This window comes from Sander lucioperca, chromosome 20 (assembly GCF_008315115.2).
Source record: "Sander lucioperca isolate FBNREF2018 chromosome 20, SLUC_FBN_1.2, whole genome shotgun sequence".
NCBI lineage: Eukaryota > Metazoa > Chordata > Actinopteri > Perciformes > Percidae > Sander > Sander lucioperca.
The window spans coordinates 21905169-21923228 of NC_050192.1; the positions used below are offsets into that span (position 1 = coordinate 21905169).

The 18060-nt window shown below is 41.1% G+C and overlaps 1 protein-coding gene across 2 annotated transcripts in view; it reads left to right on the plus strand.

The window, feature by feature from the left end:
• The window catches only part of LOC116051982 (leucine-rich repeat-containing G-protein coupled receptor 5), a 63553-nt gene that overhangs the window by 30977 nt on the left and 14516 nt on the right, over positions 1-18060 (plus strand). For both annotated transcript variants that reach the window (XM_031302465.2, XM_035996265.1), the window contains exons 7-15: positions 6821-6889; positions 8522-8593; positions 11092-11163; positions 11329-11397; positions 12807-12878; positions 14041-14106; positions 14655-14726; positions 15805-15876; positions 17560-17685. In XM_031302465.2, coding sequence (XP_031158325.2) covers positions 6821-6889; positions 8522-8593; positions 11092-11163; positions 11329-11397; positions 12807-12878; positions 14041-14106; positions 14655-14726; positions 15805-15876; positions 17560-17685 — 690 coding nt within the window. The remainder of the gene's footprint in view (positions 1-6820; positions 6890-8521; positions 8594-11091; positions 11164-11328; positions 11398-12806; positions 12879-14040; positions 14107-14654; positions 14727-15804; positions 15877-17559; positions 17686-18060) is intronic.

Consider the following 18060-nt stretch of genomic DNA (forward strand, 5'->3'; position numbering starts at 1 on the left):
AAGTATCTATCTATCTATCTATCTATCTATCTATCTATCTATCTATCTATCTATCTATCTATCTATCTATCTATCTATCTATCTATCATCTATCTACCTACCTACCTACCCAATAACAATGTTTTTTTTTACAATAACTTCCAAGTTTCATGACAATTGTCAGTGTTGGTCAGTATAGTTTTTCTGCAATCCTGCTGACAGACAAACCGAGCCGAAAACATCACCTTCTTGAGTTAATAACAATAGAAGCACAAGGAAATGAAAAAACATAATATATAAATGTATTTCTGTATTTCTTCACAGTAGAACATTAAACATGGTTTTTAAATTAAGTCAACAAGATTTTACTTTGAAAAGCAGCCATAAAAAAAAGAGCTTCCTTTGAATAAACAGCACGCTAGCGTTTCTCCTTTTACTTTAATTTCACTTTTTTGTTTTGTTTGCTCAGTGTTTTAATTCATCATTAAGGTGATGAAAAGCTCACAGCAACACTGCACACATGTACGATAATTGTACAAGACCTCCCTGTAAGAGTGAAAGGGAATTTCAAATGTCCAAAATTTAGCCCCTATTCCTGCCACTAGCGGTTAGCATGTGATCTATTTTTTTTAGCAAGTATTTCTGGATATTAGATGGAGTCGAAGCAGATTAACCTCTGTGTGTGTGTGTGTGTGTGTGTGTGTGTGTGTGTGTGTGTGTGTGTGTGTGTGTGTGTGTGTGTGTGTGTGTGTGTGTGTGTGTGTATAAATAAGGAATGTGTGTGTATAGAAATGTTTCTGTTTTCTCAGTCAACCAGAGAAGCAGGTTTAAACACACAAACACACACAGCCTTCATTTGGAAATACTTCTGTATATGCGTGTGGCTCTGTGTGTGGCCTTGGCTGTATGCTAATCATAATTACTTTACATGCACACACACTGGCAGTTTGTGTGTGTGTGTGTGTGTGTGTGTGTGTGTGTGTGTGTGTACCTGTAGGATCAGCAATAATAAACCACACCACAGACTCATGTTCATCTGAAACTACAAACACAAACAGAGAGAGAAGCAGAAAACGGAAATGAAAACAGAAAAAAAAAGAAATTATTCAACAAGCTCGGTTCAGTCTTAAAGGAAAACACACCCAGGTTTATGAAGAACATCACAGACGAGTTCAGATGTGGTTTTTTCCCTTCTCTTGCCCACCTCAGCTTCACCTAAGCCCTGTCCCTTTTGCCCAAATTAGGATGTTCGGGTTCCAGTAAGTGACGAAAGTGGTGGTGAGCAGAAAACCCAAAACCCAGCTTTCAAAACATCAGAAACCTCAGAGGTTTAAACCATAAAAATACCTTGTAACTATCCATGGCAAGCATATGCCGCCAAAAACCACCAGTTCTGAGTGGGAAAGGCTGAGACACTTGTCAATCAAGACAAATGCATTCCTTATCCACCATTAAAGGAACAGTTCAACACACTGGGAACATTGTTTATTTGCTACTACGTGCACACCTGGCAGAGAATAATCAGAAAGCTGGATCAGGTTTTTCCACGTTTTTGCTGTCAAAATAAAAGCTGACCCCAGGAATTCCAAATCAAGAGCTAAAATTTCAAGTTTGATCTGATATTCCAGGATTAGAGTTGACCAATTTAATGTATACATCTGTGTCAAGATTGACGACTGGAGAGGAGGCTTTTCAAGTTCACAATTTGTGTCTTTATTAACAAAAATGACACCAAAATATACTCAAAACCAAAATACAAAAACAATATTAAACTTAGGCAAAATAACAGCAAACAAAACGGCAACCTCACAGCCAGCTGCCAAGTTACTTTGACCTTCTTCTCCTGAAGCCCTTTTAACTCAGCCTCCCCTAATTGGACCCTACCACCTGCACAGGTGATTATAGGGTGAGCTAACCTGAGCAAGCATCATTAACATCATTACAATTGGATAGATCAGTTACTGCTGACATAAGTATTTATACATATATGTGCACCCACTACAATAGGCACCCCAAATATTATAAAAATGTAATTTACTGCAGAACTATCTTACCTATTGTTCTTTACCCTTAGGATTGCCCAGCCCCTCCCTACACAACACTATGAACCCATAAAACCTGCTGATCAGGCCTATGTCAAATAATAATTTAACAAATAAACTAAAACAACCTACAACATTACAGTGAACTTAAGAATTAAGCAGACACCAAACAGTATTCATTTTTGGAACAGGGCCTAGTGAAAAGGGAGAAAGGAAGCCTTTTCACAATCTGGTATTCCCAGTCTCAATGTGACAATTCCCAGTAAAGACTAAATATTAGCAGTCCGGAGGTAAAACAATCCCATTGTAGAGTTGGTTTTCATAGTCTAGTCCCAGTATATAATTGGTATTCCCAGTCCAGAGCAGACAATTTCGAGCATGGATCTGGTATTACATCTAGCATTTTAATGTGGCAGTAGGTATTCCCATCCTAGGACGAATTAAATCCCCTATATAGCTTGTGTCCGACTCTATCTAGCGTTCACTCCCAGTATAAATCTGGTATTCCACTCTAAATGTGACAATTCCCAGTATAGAGTTAGTATTATCAAGCTAGAGCTAAAACAATCTCATTTTAGAGTTGGTTTTTCCAGTCTAGAGCTGATGTTTCCAGTCTAGAGCTGACTATTCCCACAGCATTGTAGAGCTGGCCTATCCATTATAGAGCTAACATTTAGCTTTTATTCCCAGTATGAAGCTGATATTCTCAATATATAGCTGTATTATCAGTCTAGAGATGGTATTCCAGGTATAAAGCAGACATGACCTGATCTAGAGCTGACCATTCCCTCTTTAGATCTGACATTCCCAGTCTAGATATGACAATTCCCAGTGTAGAGTTGGTATTAGAAGTCTAGAGTTAAAACGTTCCCAGTTAAGAGTTGGTTTTCCAAGCCTAGAGCTGGCATTCCCAGTCTGGTTCATCACCTAACATTATCTATGGAAGAAATTCCCAGGACTGTTACTGCAGGACGCCTGATGTTGCTCCACCGTCTTACATAACCTATTGAACTTAATCAGCATGCACAATTTACAGCATGACATTACGATAATTAACATTTCCCAAAAACCTCTGGAGCCCTTAAACGGACTAAATCAAAAACCTATTATCCAGCTCTCATCCAATCATAGCCCTTCAAATTCCATCAATAATAGTTTGGCAGAAAGCGTATAGCAGCTATTGTTGTTACAAATCATCCTCTGGACACACACATGTATTCACACACTCAGGACCAGACTGAAGCAATTTCAATTTAATGGTATTTTCACAATGTGGCAGCTTCATTCCACACAGTGTGTGTATGTGTGTGTAGCAGCCACCTGCATCCCAGAGATGGATGAGAGGACCTAATTGAAGCCATGTGTAGACTCGGAGAATGCTCTAGTCTCTACTGGTGATGAAAGAAAAGAGCAAGGCACAGTTAAATGTTTACTTTAATACACTTAAAAGACGGAGAAAAGATTAAGCTAAACATCAATTTTGAAACACAAACATTTACATGAAACGCTTTCCAAGTCTGAAGCTGGCATTCCCACAGCATTGTAGAGCTGGCCTTTCCATTATAGAGCTAACAATGAGCTATCATTCCCAATATACAGCTGACATTCCCAATATATATATACATGTAGCGGGGAAAATAAGTATTGAATGCGTCAACTTCTTTCCCAGTAAATATATTTCCGATGGGGCTATTGGAATGAAATTTTCACCAGATGTCAGTAACAACCCAAGTAATCCAGATATACAAAGAAATCAAAACATGTATGTCCATGACAAAAGTTATGTGTAATAAAGTGGAATGATAATGGGAATAAATATTGAACACATGAAGAAAAAGGGGTGTAAAAAGGCATGGGAAGCCAATAAACCAGCTGAAATCTGTCAGTATTTAGGAAGCAATATTGCCCCCATTAGTGCAAATTAATATCAGCTGGATTAGTCGTAATTGAAGGCCTATAAAAAGGTTTTTCAATACCAAAATTACTCAAGAAGCATTTCATGATGGGTAAAAGCAAAGAAGCTTATTGTAAAAAAATCATACGGATGCCATTGGTTACAGACAAATATCTAAACTTCTGAAAGTTCCAGTAAGCACTGTTGGGGCCATTATCTGGAAGTGGAAAGAACATAATTTCACCATTAACCGGCCACGACCAGGTGCTCCTCGCAAGATTTCTGACAGAGGAGTCCATAGAATACTTAGAACAGTTGTCGAAGAACCAAGAACCGCTCGCTGAGATCTTCAGAAAGACCTGGAAGAAGCAAGTACAGTTGTTTCAAAGAAAACAATTAGTAATGCACTCAACCGCAATGGCCTCTATCCACGCACACCACGTAATACACCACTGCTCAAGAACAGGCATGTGGAAGCTCGCCTAAAGTTTGCTGCACAACATCTGGACAAGCCAATGACATACTGGAAGAATATAATCTGGTCAGATGAGACCAAAATTGAACTCTTTGGCTGTCATAGCATACACCATGTTTGGAGGAGAAATGGCACTGCACATCACCCTAATAACACCATACCAACAGTGAAATTTGGAGGTGGGAGCATCATGGTGTGGGGCTGTTTTTCAGCATCTGGCACTGGCAGATGTCATATAATTGAAGGAATGTAAAGAAATGTACCGTGACATTCTTGATAAGAATCTGCTGCCATCCACCAGGATGCTGAAGATGAAATGAGGGTGGACATTTCAGCAAGACAATGATCCCAAACACACAGCCAAGGAAACTCTCAATTGGTTTCAGAGAAAGAAAATTAGAATGGCCCAGTCAATCACCCGACTTGAATCCAATTGAAAACCTCTGGAAAGTTTCCACAGTTTGTGTGGAAGAATGGGCAAAACTCACAGCTGAGCAATGTGTGCGACTAGTTTCTTCATACAGGAGGCGTCTTGAAGCTGTCATTACCAACAAAGGCTTTTAAAAAATAAATTTCCGTTATGGGCGCAGCCATCCTGGTTGCGGATGTGATGATTTTAGACAAGAGAGAGGAGCCCTTACACGCTACGTTAGGCTACAATACACACTTTCACTGGCAATCACATCATAGCCACGCCCTAAACACCCCCTGCTTTATCGCCGACTTTAAAATCAACGAGACCATAATTCAAAAAATGAACATCGTTCTGTGTTGCAGAAGACTTAAAACTAGCGATTGAGACAATAAACTCATTATGAAAATGTTTACTGAGGTAATAAATCAAGTGAGAAGTGGGTCACTTTCTCATAGACTTCTACAGAAACCAAACTCATTTTGCAACCGCACGTGTCGCCCCCTGCTGGAATTCAGATAGAATGCAGGTTTAAGGCACTTCTGCATTTGCAGTACTTCGCCGACCGGATGCTCTGTCCATTAATATTATACAGTCTATGTGTTGAAGACACATAATCGTGGTAACCTCTGCGGACCTCCGCTCTAGCAGCATCGCCAGATAACGCTTATATTACTGAAAAAGGTAAACATTTACACCAACAGTCGTTTAAATATGTAGACTTAGACTTCTCTTTATTGATCCTTTTGGGATGACTCCTGCAAGGAAATTAGATTTCCAGCAGCAGGTTTTAGCAGCTTACAAAACACTCTTTAAATAAAAAGGTATAAAAAAAAATACAGTATAGAAAAAATACAGTATAAGAATATCAATAACAATAAACTTTTAGCTAAATATTTTTTACAAAAAGTAAACAACAATAAACTACAGATAAATATATAGATATATAGGACTGTGTATGGTATTGTGTTATACAGTTAATAAATAAATTACATGTAGCATAAATTAGCAGTTAAGAGCAGTTAGAGTGTCCAGGTATATATGTGAGTAGATTATTAATGTATTGCACAGTGAATGAGTGAGTGGCTACCACTCCTTCCCTTCCTTCCTGTTCTGTTCTGTCCTCTTTACCCTATTTCCATCATGTAGAAATGTAATTCAGCTTCTTGGTTTCTGTCTGTTTGTCTGTTATGAACGTTGTCGTTACTACCGCATTGCATTGTGTGATACTTATGCTGGCATAGTGTCCAGTATTGCATACTGTAATATTTTACCGGAAATAGTGTGCAATTCACATACTATTGGTTTCATTCTAAGGGTTTTGACATATTAAAAAAATATCACATACTGTTTTAGCTACTAAATAGCATGATAGTGTGGAATTTCGGACGCAGCCTAGTTCTTCTCAAAATAAAAGCTGACCCCAGATATTCCAAATCTAGAGCTGACATTCCAAGTTCAACCTAATATTCCATTTTAAGGTTGACATTCCCAATTTAGATGCAACATATCTGATGCAGTGGTGCTAATCCCAGTCTGGATCAGGTATTCACAGTCTGTGTGTGTGTGTGTGTGTGTGTGTGTGTGTGTGTGTTCTTGTTTAACTATATTTGTGGGGTCCAGAAACCGGGAATACAGTATACTTGTGGGGTCCCGACAGCTTTGTGGGGCCAAAATGCTGGACCCCACAACTTCAAATGGATGTTTGGGTTAAGACTTGGTTTTAGGATTAGGGTTAGAATTAGGTTATGGTTAGGGTGAGGGTAAGGGTTAAGGTTAGGCATTTAGTTGTGATGGTTAAGGTTAGGGTAAGGGGCTAGGGAATGCATTATGTCAATGACGGGTCCCCACAAAGATAGTGCCACAAACCTGTGTGTGTGTGTGTGTGTGTGTGTGTGTGTGTGAGAGAGATCTCACTGACTGCTGATGTTGTATCTTCTGTGTCACATTAACATTCACAACTTTTTATTCCCAAATTGCTTCCCTGTCTTTCATATTTCTCTCTCTTTTTCTCTCAGAGATTTGAACTACAACAGCCTGGTTGAGTTTCCGACAGCCATCCGGTCCCTCAGTCACCTGAAGGAACTGTAAGTATTTGTATGTTTTTGACTGAAAAAGACAACATTAATGCATTTAGATGAGACCAGCTCAGGTTCCGCACTTTAGCCAACAAAGCATACAAAGTTGTTTTTTTTGTCTTAATCCTCCTGTTGTCAAATTTGACCCGTTTTCAAAAAGTCCGAAATTTGGGTTTTCTTTCAACCAAATTGTCAAAAAAATAAATAACGTAGATGGTTCCATACAAGGAATTGTCCTTTAAGATGAAAACACGGACAACACCCAAAAACAAGTTCAGGTCTATTTTAATGTCCACAGTGCTGTGGCTAGCATTGCTAAGCCTCTGTCCTGTCCTGAGTGTTTATACTTCAACCTCTCTACGTAACAGAGGAAAAAAATTGTAGGCCTACTTTTTACTCCACTACATTTTTTTTGACAGCTCTAGTTACTCTACACATTACTGTATGTACACACCGCCGCCGACTTGATCTTCTAAAGATACAGGAAGTCATTCATTTTCAATGGAAGCTGCTTCTCTCAGCTGCAAGGAGCGGAAAATCTGTCGGCGTTTTGAGCGACCAGAGCGTCAATCAGGAAGTTGAAAGTAGGTCAACTTTATGGTAATGAGCTATGACGCGGTTCAGCGGCAAGCAGCGGCAACCAATCGGAATATAGACGTCCTTCACGCTGGCTGATTCCAGAGAAACATACGATGTAAACTTTGGTTCCTACCAAAACATTAGTTCAGAGAAAAAGGAGGAGAAGCTCATCATGGCCGTTGCTGGGTTCCCTATCATTTATGATATTTGCGTATAGGGACCAGTTAACGTTACCTGCCGGTCACATGGTCTCTAAACAGTCCGCTCACGGTGAAGTCCTGCACGGATCAACAGCTGGCGGCTGCTCGCTCTGCCTGCACGCTGCTGCGGTTCAGCGGCTAACGAGCGAGCTAACTGCTAACAGACACCGCTGCGACCAACAACCAATACACATTCTGTCATTATATATGTCATTTATAAAAGGTTTCTAGTGTCAGTGTATTGGCCGTGCAGTGGCTGCTTGATCTTTTTCCATGATGAACATAGAATGCTGCTACGTCAGAGCGGCCAAAGCCTCAAACAGCTTCCCCGGACTTTCTGACCAGCGTCCTTGACCGGGCGGCCAGAGCTTCTTTGCAGCTCAAGTCGGCGGCGGTGTGGACGTACAGTTACATTTTGACATTAACATACATATGATAAGCTTACAAATTGCAATGCTGATGGTTGAAAGATTTTCTAAAACAGCTGTTACTGTTGTTTGGTGTTGCACCAAAGATCTACTTGTTCTGCCATCTACTCAGATGGTTGTATTTGAATACTTGTTCAAGGCTCAAAGAGGTAAAAGTCTCCCAAAAAACGCCTCAAAAATACAGCATAGATTTGCATCTTCTTTGTCTCATGACCCCTCAGAGTTATCTGGTGATCCTTTGAGGGGCCCGACCCCTAGGTTGGGAACCACTGGACTAAACTATCTAACTGTATATAAAGTAGTTTGAAGTTGTTTGAAGTTGTACTTATGTAGTAGTAGTAGTAGTAGAGTAGTTCTTCCGCCACTGTTTACTAGTAAGGGATCAGGAATGAAGTTAGGAGGAAAACTAATTTCTGTTCTGTTTTACTGTTTAGTGGTTTTCATAGCAACAACATCCAGTCTATCCCGGAGCACGCCTTCACGGGGAACCCCTCGCTTATCACCATGTAGGTACCTCTGACATATCTCACATATTTGTCAAACTAGTTTGACAAGGAAATGATTTTCCCCACCATTGTAAAAGAGACTTGCCAGAGACTGCCAGGACACCTGGAACTGCTAAAAGGGTTGATTATGACTCTATTTACATTTTTGAAATCACTTCCCTCTACCTGAGAAAAGCTATTTAAAAACCTGTGACGCCACAACAATGCAAGGGCGTACCTTTGGGTTCAACAAGGAGGGGGGGTTGAGAACTCCACTTTTGAGCCAAATTTAAATTTTGGGTTATCAAACAATTCATTTCCTGCATTCTGGTGATTGTTTTCTGCATCAATTTATGTTGTAAATGTCTTTAATTGTATGTAAAATAAATTATTATTAGATATTTGGGGGGGAGTGGGGGGTTGCACTGGCCAGTTTTGATTATTAGGGGGGTTGTAACCTCCCCACCCCCCCTGTAAATTACACCTATGCCACAATGTAAAAGTCCATGGGCGGGCAGGGTCAGCGGGAGAAACACTACTGCGAATAATCAGCAGGATGCATATCACGGAAGTAAACCCCCGCAAGCTTAGAAACGTTTTGGCATATGCGCCAGGCGAGCAATTATCATTAAACTGAAAAGGCGACATTTTGGGATCCGGTCTCTAGTTATTGTTATACATCCATGGTCAGGACCCCTCAACCCTAGTCTCTATCCACTAGGGCTGTTGGAACGAATTCCAAAAATATAATTTGAATAGTAAAAAAATCAATACTATTCGAATGTGATTTCTTTTTTAAATAAATATGTTGGCTAGCGTTAGCTAATTTCCCTCTTTTCACCTTGGCCTACCCGCATGTGAAAACGCAACGTGGAAATGTGAATTTGTCATGTTACGTCTGATGAACAATAAGTAAGCGGGAGTGAGAAACACAAGGCATTGTGAGGTATTTAGATCACGGAGCTAACGTTAACGTTAAGTACCGAGTAACGTTAGTAGCATACAGTGGGAATGACAGACTGCAGCTGGGAATCAGAAGGGTGGGAAATAGTTTTAACATGACTTTGACATCATCATCCACTGAGCCAAAATGCTTATGTTATCATTAGTTAGCTCGTTCGTGTTTCTTAACTGCGTCGTGAGTTATAGGAGCTTAGCTGGAAGCTTCATGGAGAAAGCTAAAGTTAATGTTAGCTGCCCTACAGCTGTCAGATTTAGCTTTGACTTCATATATTACCTTCTAACAGCTGTCTTCTCAGTATTGTGACAATCTGCAAGAAACAGGTTGCTTATAAATCACTAAAATAGTAGTGGCAGCACCGTTTGGCTTAGTTATCAATGCCGTTAGCATCATGGCTAACACTACTGTTACTTAGCTTGCTAGTTTATGACAAATCGTTTCAGCATTGCTTTCTAACATGATGTCATTGTGGTCGCCTTTACAACAAAGCCGCTTCACTACACTTGTTAGATAATGTTTCATTACAGAGTTCTCTGTTGATTTGTGTTTGTCGCTGTGTGCTCGTGGTGGAAAATGAATGTAAACAAAGTTGCGTGCCAGAAATACAATGCGCCATGACGTAGGTCCCCTTCAAGGCCAGGCTGATGTTAGAAGTAACTCTAGTGGACAGAACGTGTAACAACAACCACATGCTGATAGTGGCATTGGCAATGAATACGCCTGAGTAGTGTAGTACATATTAATAAAAGGCTGCATTTGAGCATTGAATATCCGAATATTATTCGAATACTAAAAAAAATAACAAATGAAATTCGAATGGTATTATAGAGGAAGATTGACAGCTCTACTATCCACGACGTTCCACTTTCGGGATTGCTCCATTGCTGCCGGATGTCCCTCATTTTCGGCTGGATGTCCTTTACCTTCCTCTTTCTCTGTGTTGGCGTTCTAACCTCTGGTGGATTTGTGAGGACTATGGTTAACTGCTCCTCAGATCTCTGCAGGGTAAATCCAGACAGCTAGCTAGACTATCTGTCCAATCTGAGTTTTCTGTTGCACGACTAAAACTACTTTTGAACGTACACACGTTCCTCCAAAACAAGTTCCTTCCCGAGGCTATTTTGCAGAGGCACCGTGGCTCCGTCTGGCGCTTAGCACCACCCAAGATGATTGTGATCGGTTTAAAGAAATGCCAATAAACCAGAGCACGTTTTTCTCCCATCCCAGAATGCTGTGTGGACTAGCCAGACCCTCCTCTGCAGCACTGTGGAGGAAGGTCTGGCAATGCGAGACTACCTCACCCCTAACGGGTCATTCAGTAATCCTTCCATGATAAGTAAACTTACCTCAATGTTTAGTGTTGAGCTTTGGGTGAGAATTATATTTCAGTCAATTTAAAATGCATTTTAAGAAAACCTGACAGTGTGTAAAACTGGACACAAAGTCTGATAAATCTAGAACAAAACAGACAAGGGACTACAAGTCTTCAGTCAATTGGTATTTAGTATGTTGCCATGTGTGTTATTGTACAATGAAGCTGTTTGTTTGTGTTTTATAGATTTTTCTACGACAACCCGATCCAGTCTGTTGGACGATCTGCCTTTCAGAACCTACCAGAGCTACGCACACTGTGAGAAACGTGCAGCAGATAAAACACTTAAAAACTAAGTTATTCAGTAATCTTCCGCCTCAGTTACTGTAATCAGACACTGACCACGCAAAGAATATAAACACAAACTGAAAGAAAGAGACAATGTTTATCTGTATTTCAACAAACTCTCTGCCTGTTTCTCAGCTCTCTCAACGGAGCAGCAGATCTCACCGAGTTTCCAGATCTGACGGGAACCAAGAGCCTGGAAAGCCTGTAAGACACACACACACACACACACACACACACACACACACACACACACACACACACACACACACACACACACACACACACACACACAGGTTTGTGGCACTATCTTTGTGGGGACCCGTCATTGACATAATGCATTCCCTAGCCCCTTACCCTAACCTTATCCTTCACAACTAAATGCCTAACCTTAACCCTTACCCTCACCCTAACCATAACCTAATTCTAACCCTAATCCTAAAACCAAGTCTTAACCCTCAAACAGACCTTTAAACTTGTGGGGTCCAGCATTTTTGCCCCACAAAGCTGTCAGGAACCCACAAGTATACTAGACTCCTGGTTTTTGGACCCCACGAATATAGTTAAACAAGCCCACACACACACACACACACACACACACACACACACACACACACAAACACACAGAGGAATGCTTCATATCTGAGTGCGTTTGCTGTTGTAGCAGACATCAGTGTGTGTTATTAATACTCTGCAGTTATTATTCTATCTGACAGACTGTAACTTTCTCCTTGTTGTGGCCCAGATTTCCACGTCATAATAAACACCTTGGCTGTGTTTATTTTCTTGTAATTTTCCATCTTGAACTCTGTTCGTTCCTGAAAGCGCTGTGTGTTTAACAGTAACCTCACGCTGAACCAGTAGGTGGAAATAAAAACGCCAACCAAACAAACCGTCACACATTCTTCAAATGATCCCTCCCGGTGTTACTGCACGCCTCAACATCCTGTCTCAACAGGACGTCCAATGGAGAGACATTTGGCTAAATTGTAGTATAACTGCCCTCTTAAATATTTTATAAATATAGGAATCTTTTAGACTACTAACAACATGCATTTCATTGTTTAATACTGTACACATAATCAGGTTACTCCAGGTTTGACACACAGTCCACATTCATTTCTTTTTCAACCTGGACCATATTTTCACCATATTTTCATAGTTTTTGTGTCCAAAGGAATGATGGGAAAAACAATGTTTAAAATTGGTCCCGAATTAAGCAAGTCTGCTGCAGTCTGCAGTGGTAAAACAAGCTACAATCTAAGTTATTGGGCAAATGCGCACCTTCAGTTTCCATCCACTAAAAGTTCTGTTTTTGCTGCTGACAGACTCAGATTATTATTCTAAGTGTCTGACAACATTGTGGAAAGAGTCCCTACAGAGATAGACCTTTTAGTTAAAGAGTAAGATCCTTTTTGTTTAACATGTCATGTTAACAGTCGGTGAAATCGCCAAACCCACCAGACTTCATTTAAATAAACGGTAATTTTATCATCGTACAAAGTCGACAGAAACAAAATAAAACTATCAAAAGCCGTCTTGGTTCGTCTTTCTGCTGTTCCAACTGTGTGTGTGTGTGTGTGTGTGTGTGTGTGTGTGTGTGTGTGCGTGTGCAGGACTATCACAGGAGCTCGGATCACCTCTCTGCCCAGTTCAGTGTGTGAGCAGCTTCCAAACCTTCAGCTGCTGTGAGTTCAAATGTTAACTGCATCCACATCTGTAGACTTATTTTTAACAGTAAACGTAAAGAAACATGCAACATTCTTCAAACAGTTGCCCAGTTGTTTTCTCTGTAGTCGATATCCACAACGTTCCACTTCCGGGATTGCTCCGGTGTGGCCGGAAATTTCACCGGATGTCCCTCTTTATGGCCGGATGTCCCGTTACCTTCCTCTTTCTTTGTTTCTCCGATGGATTTATGAGAACTATGGTTAACTGCTCCTCAGATCTCTGCAGGGTAAATCCAGACAGCTAGCTAGACTATCTGTCCAATCTGAGTTTTCTGTTGCACGACTAAAACTACTTTTGAACGTCCACATGTTCCACCAAAACAAGTTCCTTCCTGAGACTATTTAGCAGAGGCACCGTGGCTCCGTCCGGAGCTTAGCACCGCCCAAGACGACTGTGATTGGTTTAAAGAAATGCCAATAAACCAGAGCATGTTTTTCTCTCATCCCACAATGCTGTGTGGACTAGCCAGACCCTCCTCCACAGCGCTGAGGAGGAAGGTCTGGCAGTACGAGACTACCTCTGTAACTAAAGCCTAGTTCAGACCAAAGACCCGCGATGAGACAAGTTGAAACTACTAATGCGCCGGTCTGCAAACTGCGAGTTTACACCAATGAGACGCGACGGTGTATCATCTGCATAGAAACGACTCTCTGTACTTCCGTTCTAACTTTTTTTGTAGCTGGATATCATTTTTAAAGTCTGAAAATATGAATGAGGACAGTGATATTTGAACGCGCGATTATCGCACATAGATAGATAGGTAGACAGACAGACAGACAGACAGACAGACAGACAGACAGATAAACTTTTTGGATCCCAAACTTTTTTTTTAATTTCTGACATTTCTGGGCCTCGAGCCGCTCCGTAATTGGAAATCTGTTGGAAACTAGGAAGCGTTAAGAGATAAATTTGTACATTTAGAACAGATAAAAAATGTGCAATTATATTGCGATGGATTGCGAGGTAACCATGGACAATCATAGGATGAATAACGATTAAATATTGTGATCGATTGACAGCCCTAATATTTTTATTGTTATATCTGATATGCTGCGAGCTCCTGTTGACGCTGTGATGCGTTCAGGCTGTATTGGACTGATTGAAACTTTCTCCCTGCAGAGATCTCTCCTATAATCAGATCCAGACTCTTCCCAGCTTCTCCGGCTGTGAGAGCGTTCAGAAGATGTAAGTTCAATTGTTTATTCAGTTGTTTAATTTGTTTTCACATAAAAAGACTCGCAAATTTATCACAAATCCACAAATATTTATCTTTTATTTAATAGATGAGAAATCTATTAAATTCTGTTTAATACTGTAAATATATTTCCTAAATTGGATAGATAGATAGATAGATAGATACATACATTTAGTTAATATAGAAAATTAGTTTTTACAGGTGTAAATATCATTAAAAAGCCAAAAGATACATAAGATTTCATGTAAAATTAAACCTACAAACTGTATTTTAATCATGGAAAATTACTCTATTTTTAAAAGAAAGTTATTTTGCCGTTTTTTTGGTGCCCCAGCTGCCGGAATATTATCGTTTCTTACAGTGTAGCAACCAATAAAGTACAGCCAGCTGTGCATTGTGGGAATAATTAGCACCGTTGTTCGACCTATCGGATCACTTAGTGCGGTAAAACAGATTGATAAACATGATGTAATGGAAATATCAGAGCTAAAGTGTGTGTGTGTGTGTGTGTGTGTGTGTGTGTGTGTGCGCGTTACAGTGATCTGCAACATAACGAGATAGAGGAACTGGAGGAGAACACCTTCCACAGTCTGATGTCACTACGCTCTCTGTGAGAACACACACACACACACACACACACACACACACACACACACACACACACCTTAATTAGGCTGCAGATCCTGAGCAGCGATCCTCTTTAAATGCTTCCACGTGGAAACACACGCAGGTCCAGGTGGTCTGCTTGTTGATGGGTCAGGTATGATGCCATAGATTGGCTCAAAGTCAAGAATCCATTCAGAAATACTACAACTGATACTAAAACAGAGGTGGAAGAAGTACTCAGTACTTCAGTAAAAAAGTACGTTTACCATCGGAAGAGTAGTTCTCCACCCGACAACGCTGCAAGCAGCAAGACTGGGAACCAAGTGTTTTATAACTGCATTTTCTGTCACGTTTGTGAGAATGTATACAATAGGATAGGACAGGTATAAAATACAAGTTACAGTACAGTGTAAGAAATGAAAAAGTATTTAAAAAAAGGCAAACAGAAAAGTCTTCACCCTTAATTTAAAAGAACTGAGAGTTGCAGCAGACCTGCAATTTTCTGCAAGTTTGTTCCAGATATGTGGGGCATAAAAAGTTGTAACTCTGGGGACAGAAAGCAGAAACAGAAAGGGTTCAAAATTCACTTTTTTGTTCACCAGCCAAGTGGCTAGTGAAGGTTTTAATCTTACCAGCCACTCAATAGATTACCATTGTTTTTTGGTCTGGTGAGTGAAGCAAATCTACCAGCCACTTGCATATTTTACCAGCATTTGGCTGGTAGATGGTGCTAATTTTGAACCCTAGAAACAGACATAAAGTAACATTAGTGTAAAGTATGCACTGTTGTACTTCCACCCCTCTCTGTCATGCCTGTCTGAACATTATGACTTATTTTATTATCGTATTATAGAAATAAGAGTATTACACACATACACGTTCTTCTACCCTGGGATTAGAAACAAAGACAGGCTGTTAAAGGAGAACGCGCGGTTAATCCATGCTAACGTGCACAGTGTCGGCTCAGCACACAGAGTTACTGCGGGATTAAATACAGAAATATGTGATGGCTGTGGTATGATTTGTGAATAGAAGGTTGCTGGTTTAAATCCTTGATTCCTTTCCTCTTCTGTACTCTGTAGTGATTTGTCTTGGAACAGACTGTCAACAGTGAAGCCGAACTCTTTCTCTGCTCTGCCGGCTCTCACCAAACTGTGAGTTACCATAAAAAACCACAACTAAATCTAAAGTGTCTTTACTGGTTGTTACAAAACAAGCGTTGGAAACTAACAAGAGCTATTGGGGTTGGAGTTAAAAGCTCCAGACTAGGGGTTGATGCCAACAGCTGGAGCACACCGGGCGCGTAAGGTAAGGTAAGGTAAGTATAGCAACGGAGCGAGGTCATTTTTATTTCGGCACCCATGTTATCCAAATCTGTCCGTTCACACCGGGCGCGTAGCAGCGGATGTTTCGGCGTCTCCTCTATTTGTCACACGAGACGCGAGCATATGTGTCGAGCCAGGCAGGTAATCACATACAGGAAGACCACAGTGCGGCCGGATACTTTATGGGGATTTTGGCTGTCTTGACTTCTCACAGCGAGAAACGCGATCAGGCACACACAGGGAGAGACCGACCGACACACACACACACACACACACACACACACACACACAGCCACACACAGCCACATATAGGCTACAGTTACCACAGTTTTCCCCACTCATCCTATCTATCAGAGAGAGAGAGAGACGAGAGGAGAAGGATTGCTTTGTGGTATGAATGGCCAGGCGCATGATCAGGCACATATTTACGCTACGTGACACTTAAGACCATTTTACAGTTGTGCGCAAACTCTGCGCTGTAGCTACGCCATCGCTCCTACGGCGTCGTGACCCTTTCGGAGTTCTGCGTCGGAGTTGAACATGTTTCTTTGCATCGCGGTGGATTTCACCACCACAACGCTAGGGGGGGTGTGTGGTTTCCGGGGGGGTCAATCACGAAACACTTTGTTTACTTGTGCGTTGGTATGTGCCTCGAGCCGGCGTGTGTGTGTGTGTGTGTTTGTGTGTGTGGGGAGTGGGTGATAGAGCGAGGGAGAAAGTGAGAGAGGGACGGCAATTGTCTTCGGAGCAAGTTGTGACTCTAGAGTCATAGTGAGAGAAACAAAGTGTCTCCCCTGTGTTCTCTGACCACGGTGGGAAATCTGGAGCAGGAGAAGTTAACCCTCTCCTTGATTTCATGTTGATTATGGAGAAGGAGAACCAGGAAATGAGTCAGGGGAAATGCAACGCTACCAAGCCACGGCCGAGCGACGTGCGTGGCCGCGACGTGTAGTTACATTTTTCGAGAGGTGCACGTCAGGCTACGGCGTAGGGTCTGGCGTAGACGCAGAGGGGTCTGCAGGGGGGAACGGCCTTTACGCGCCCAGTGTGTTCCAGCTGTAAGACTGCATCAGACCAAACAACTTATCGATTTATTAAGAAAGTAATCGACAATTTAATCAACAATGAAAATAAACTTTTGTTGCCGCCCTAAAGCCAAACTAAAAAAAATCTAAGTACACTTCAAATAATTTTTTGACATTTTAGGTAGTTCTGATCACACTGTTCGTTCAAGCGTTCTTTGTTCACTGTTCAAAGAGTTTGCAGAAATTAACAAAACAAGCTGACAAATAAAATCCATTTACACATGAAAAATGTGTAAGTTAGTAGAAAAATAAAGCTGCTTTATTGTGAGTAGTATTAAGAGCTGTATGATAACTTAAATGTAAATGTACTTAGTTACTTTCCACATACTGTGTCGGGAGGTCATGGAAACATCCTGGAGTTTGACATCAGGTGGGAAACATGTCAATTAATGTTACATGTGTGTTTCTGTCTGTTACCCTTCTGCAGTGACCTGTCGTCCAATCAGCTGTCGTCTCTGCCTCTGATTGGTCTACAGAGTTTAACTCACCTGCGATTGGCTGGAAACACACAGCTGATGGAGTTAATACCCCGAGAGGACCTGCCCCGAATCAGGTGAATACACACACACACACGCACAGTCACGTGAACAAAATTCTTTATAATTGGTCCAGTATTGAGCGACAACGCTGTAACCGGCAGCCGTAAACCGGGCTGTGAAGGCCCTGACACACCAAGCCAACGGCTGGGGACTAGGGTTGCACGGTATTGACAAAATGTGTTATTATTAATATATTACGATATCAATATTCATTTAGATATTTTTAAACATACAAAAGTTAAGGGAAAACGCATCGAAACACTATTCATAGAACCATAACAGTATAGTGCCCAGTGAGACTTATATACGGCGCCGTAGTGCGGCTGGACCACAGGTCGGTCGTGAATGAAAAATATTCAATCTATCCGACTCCAAACTCTGCCTGCGCC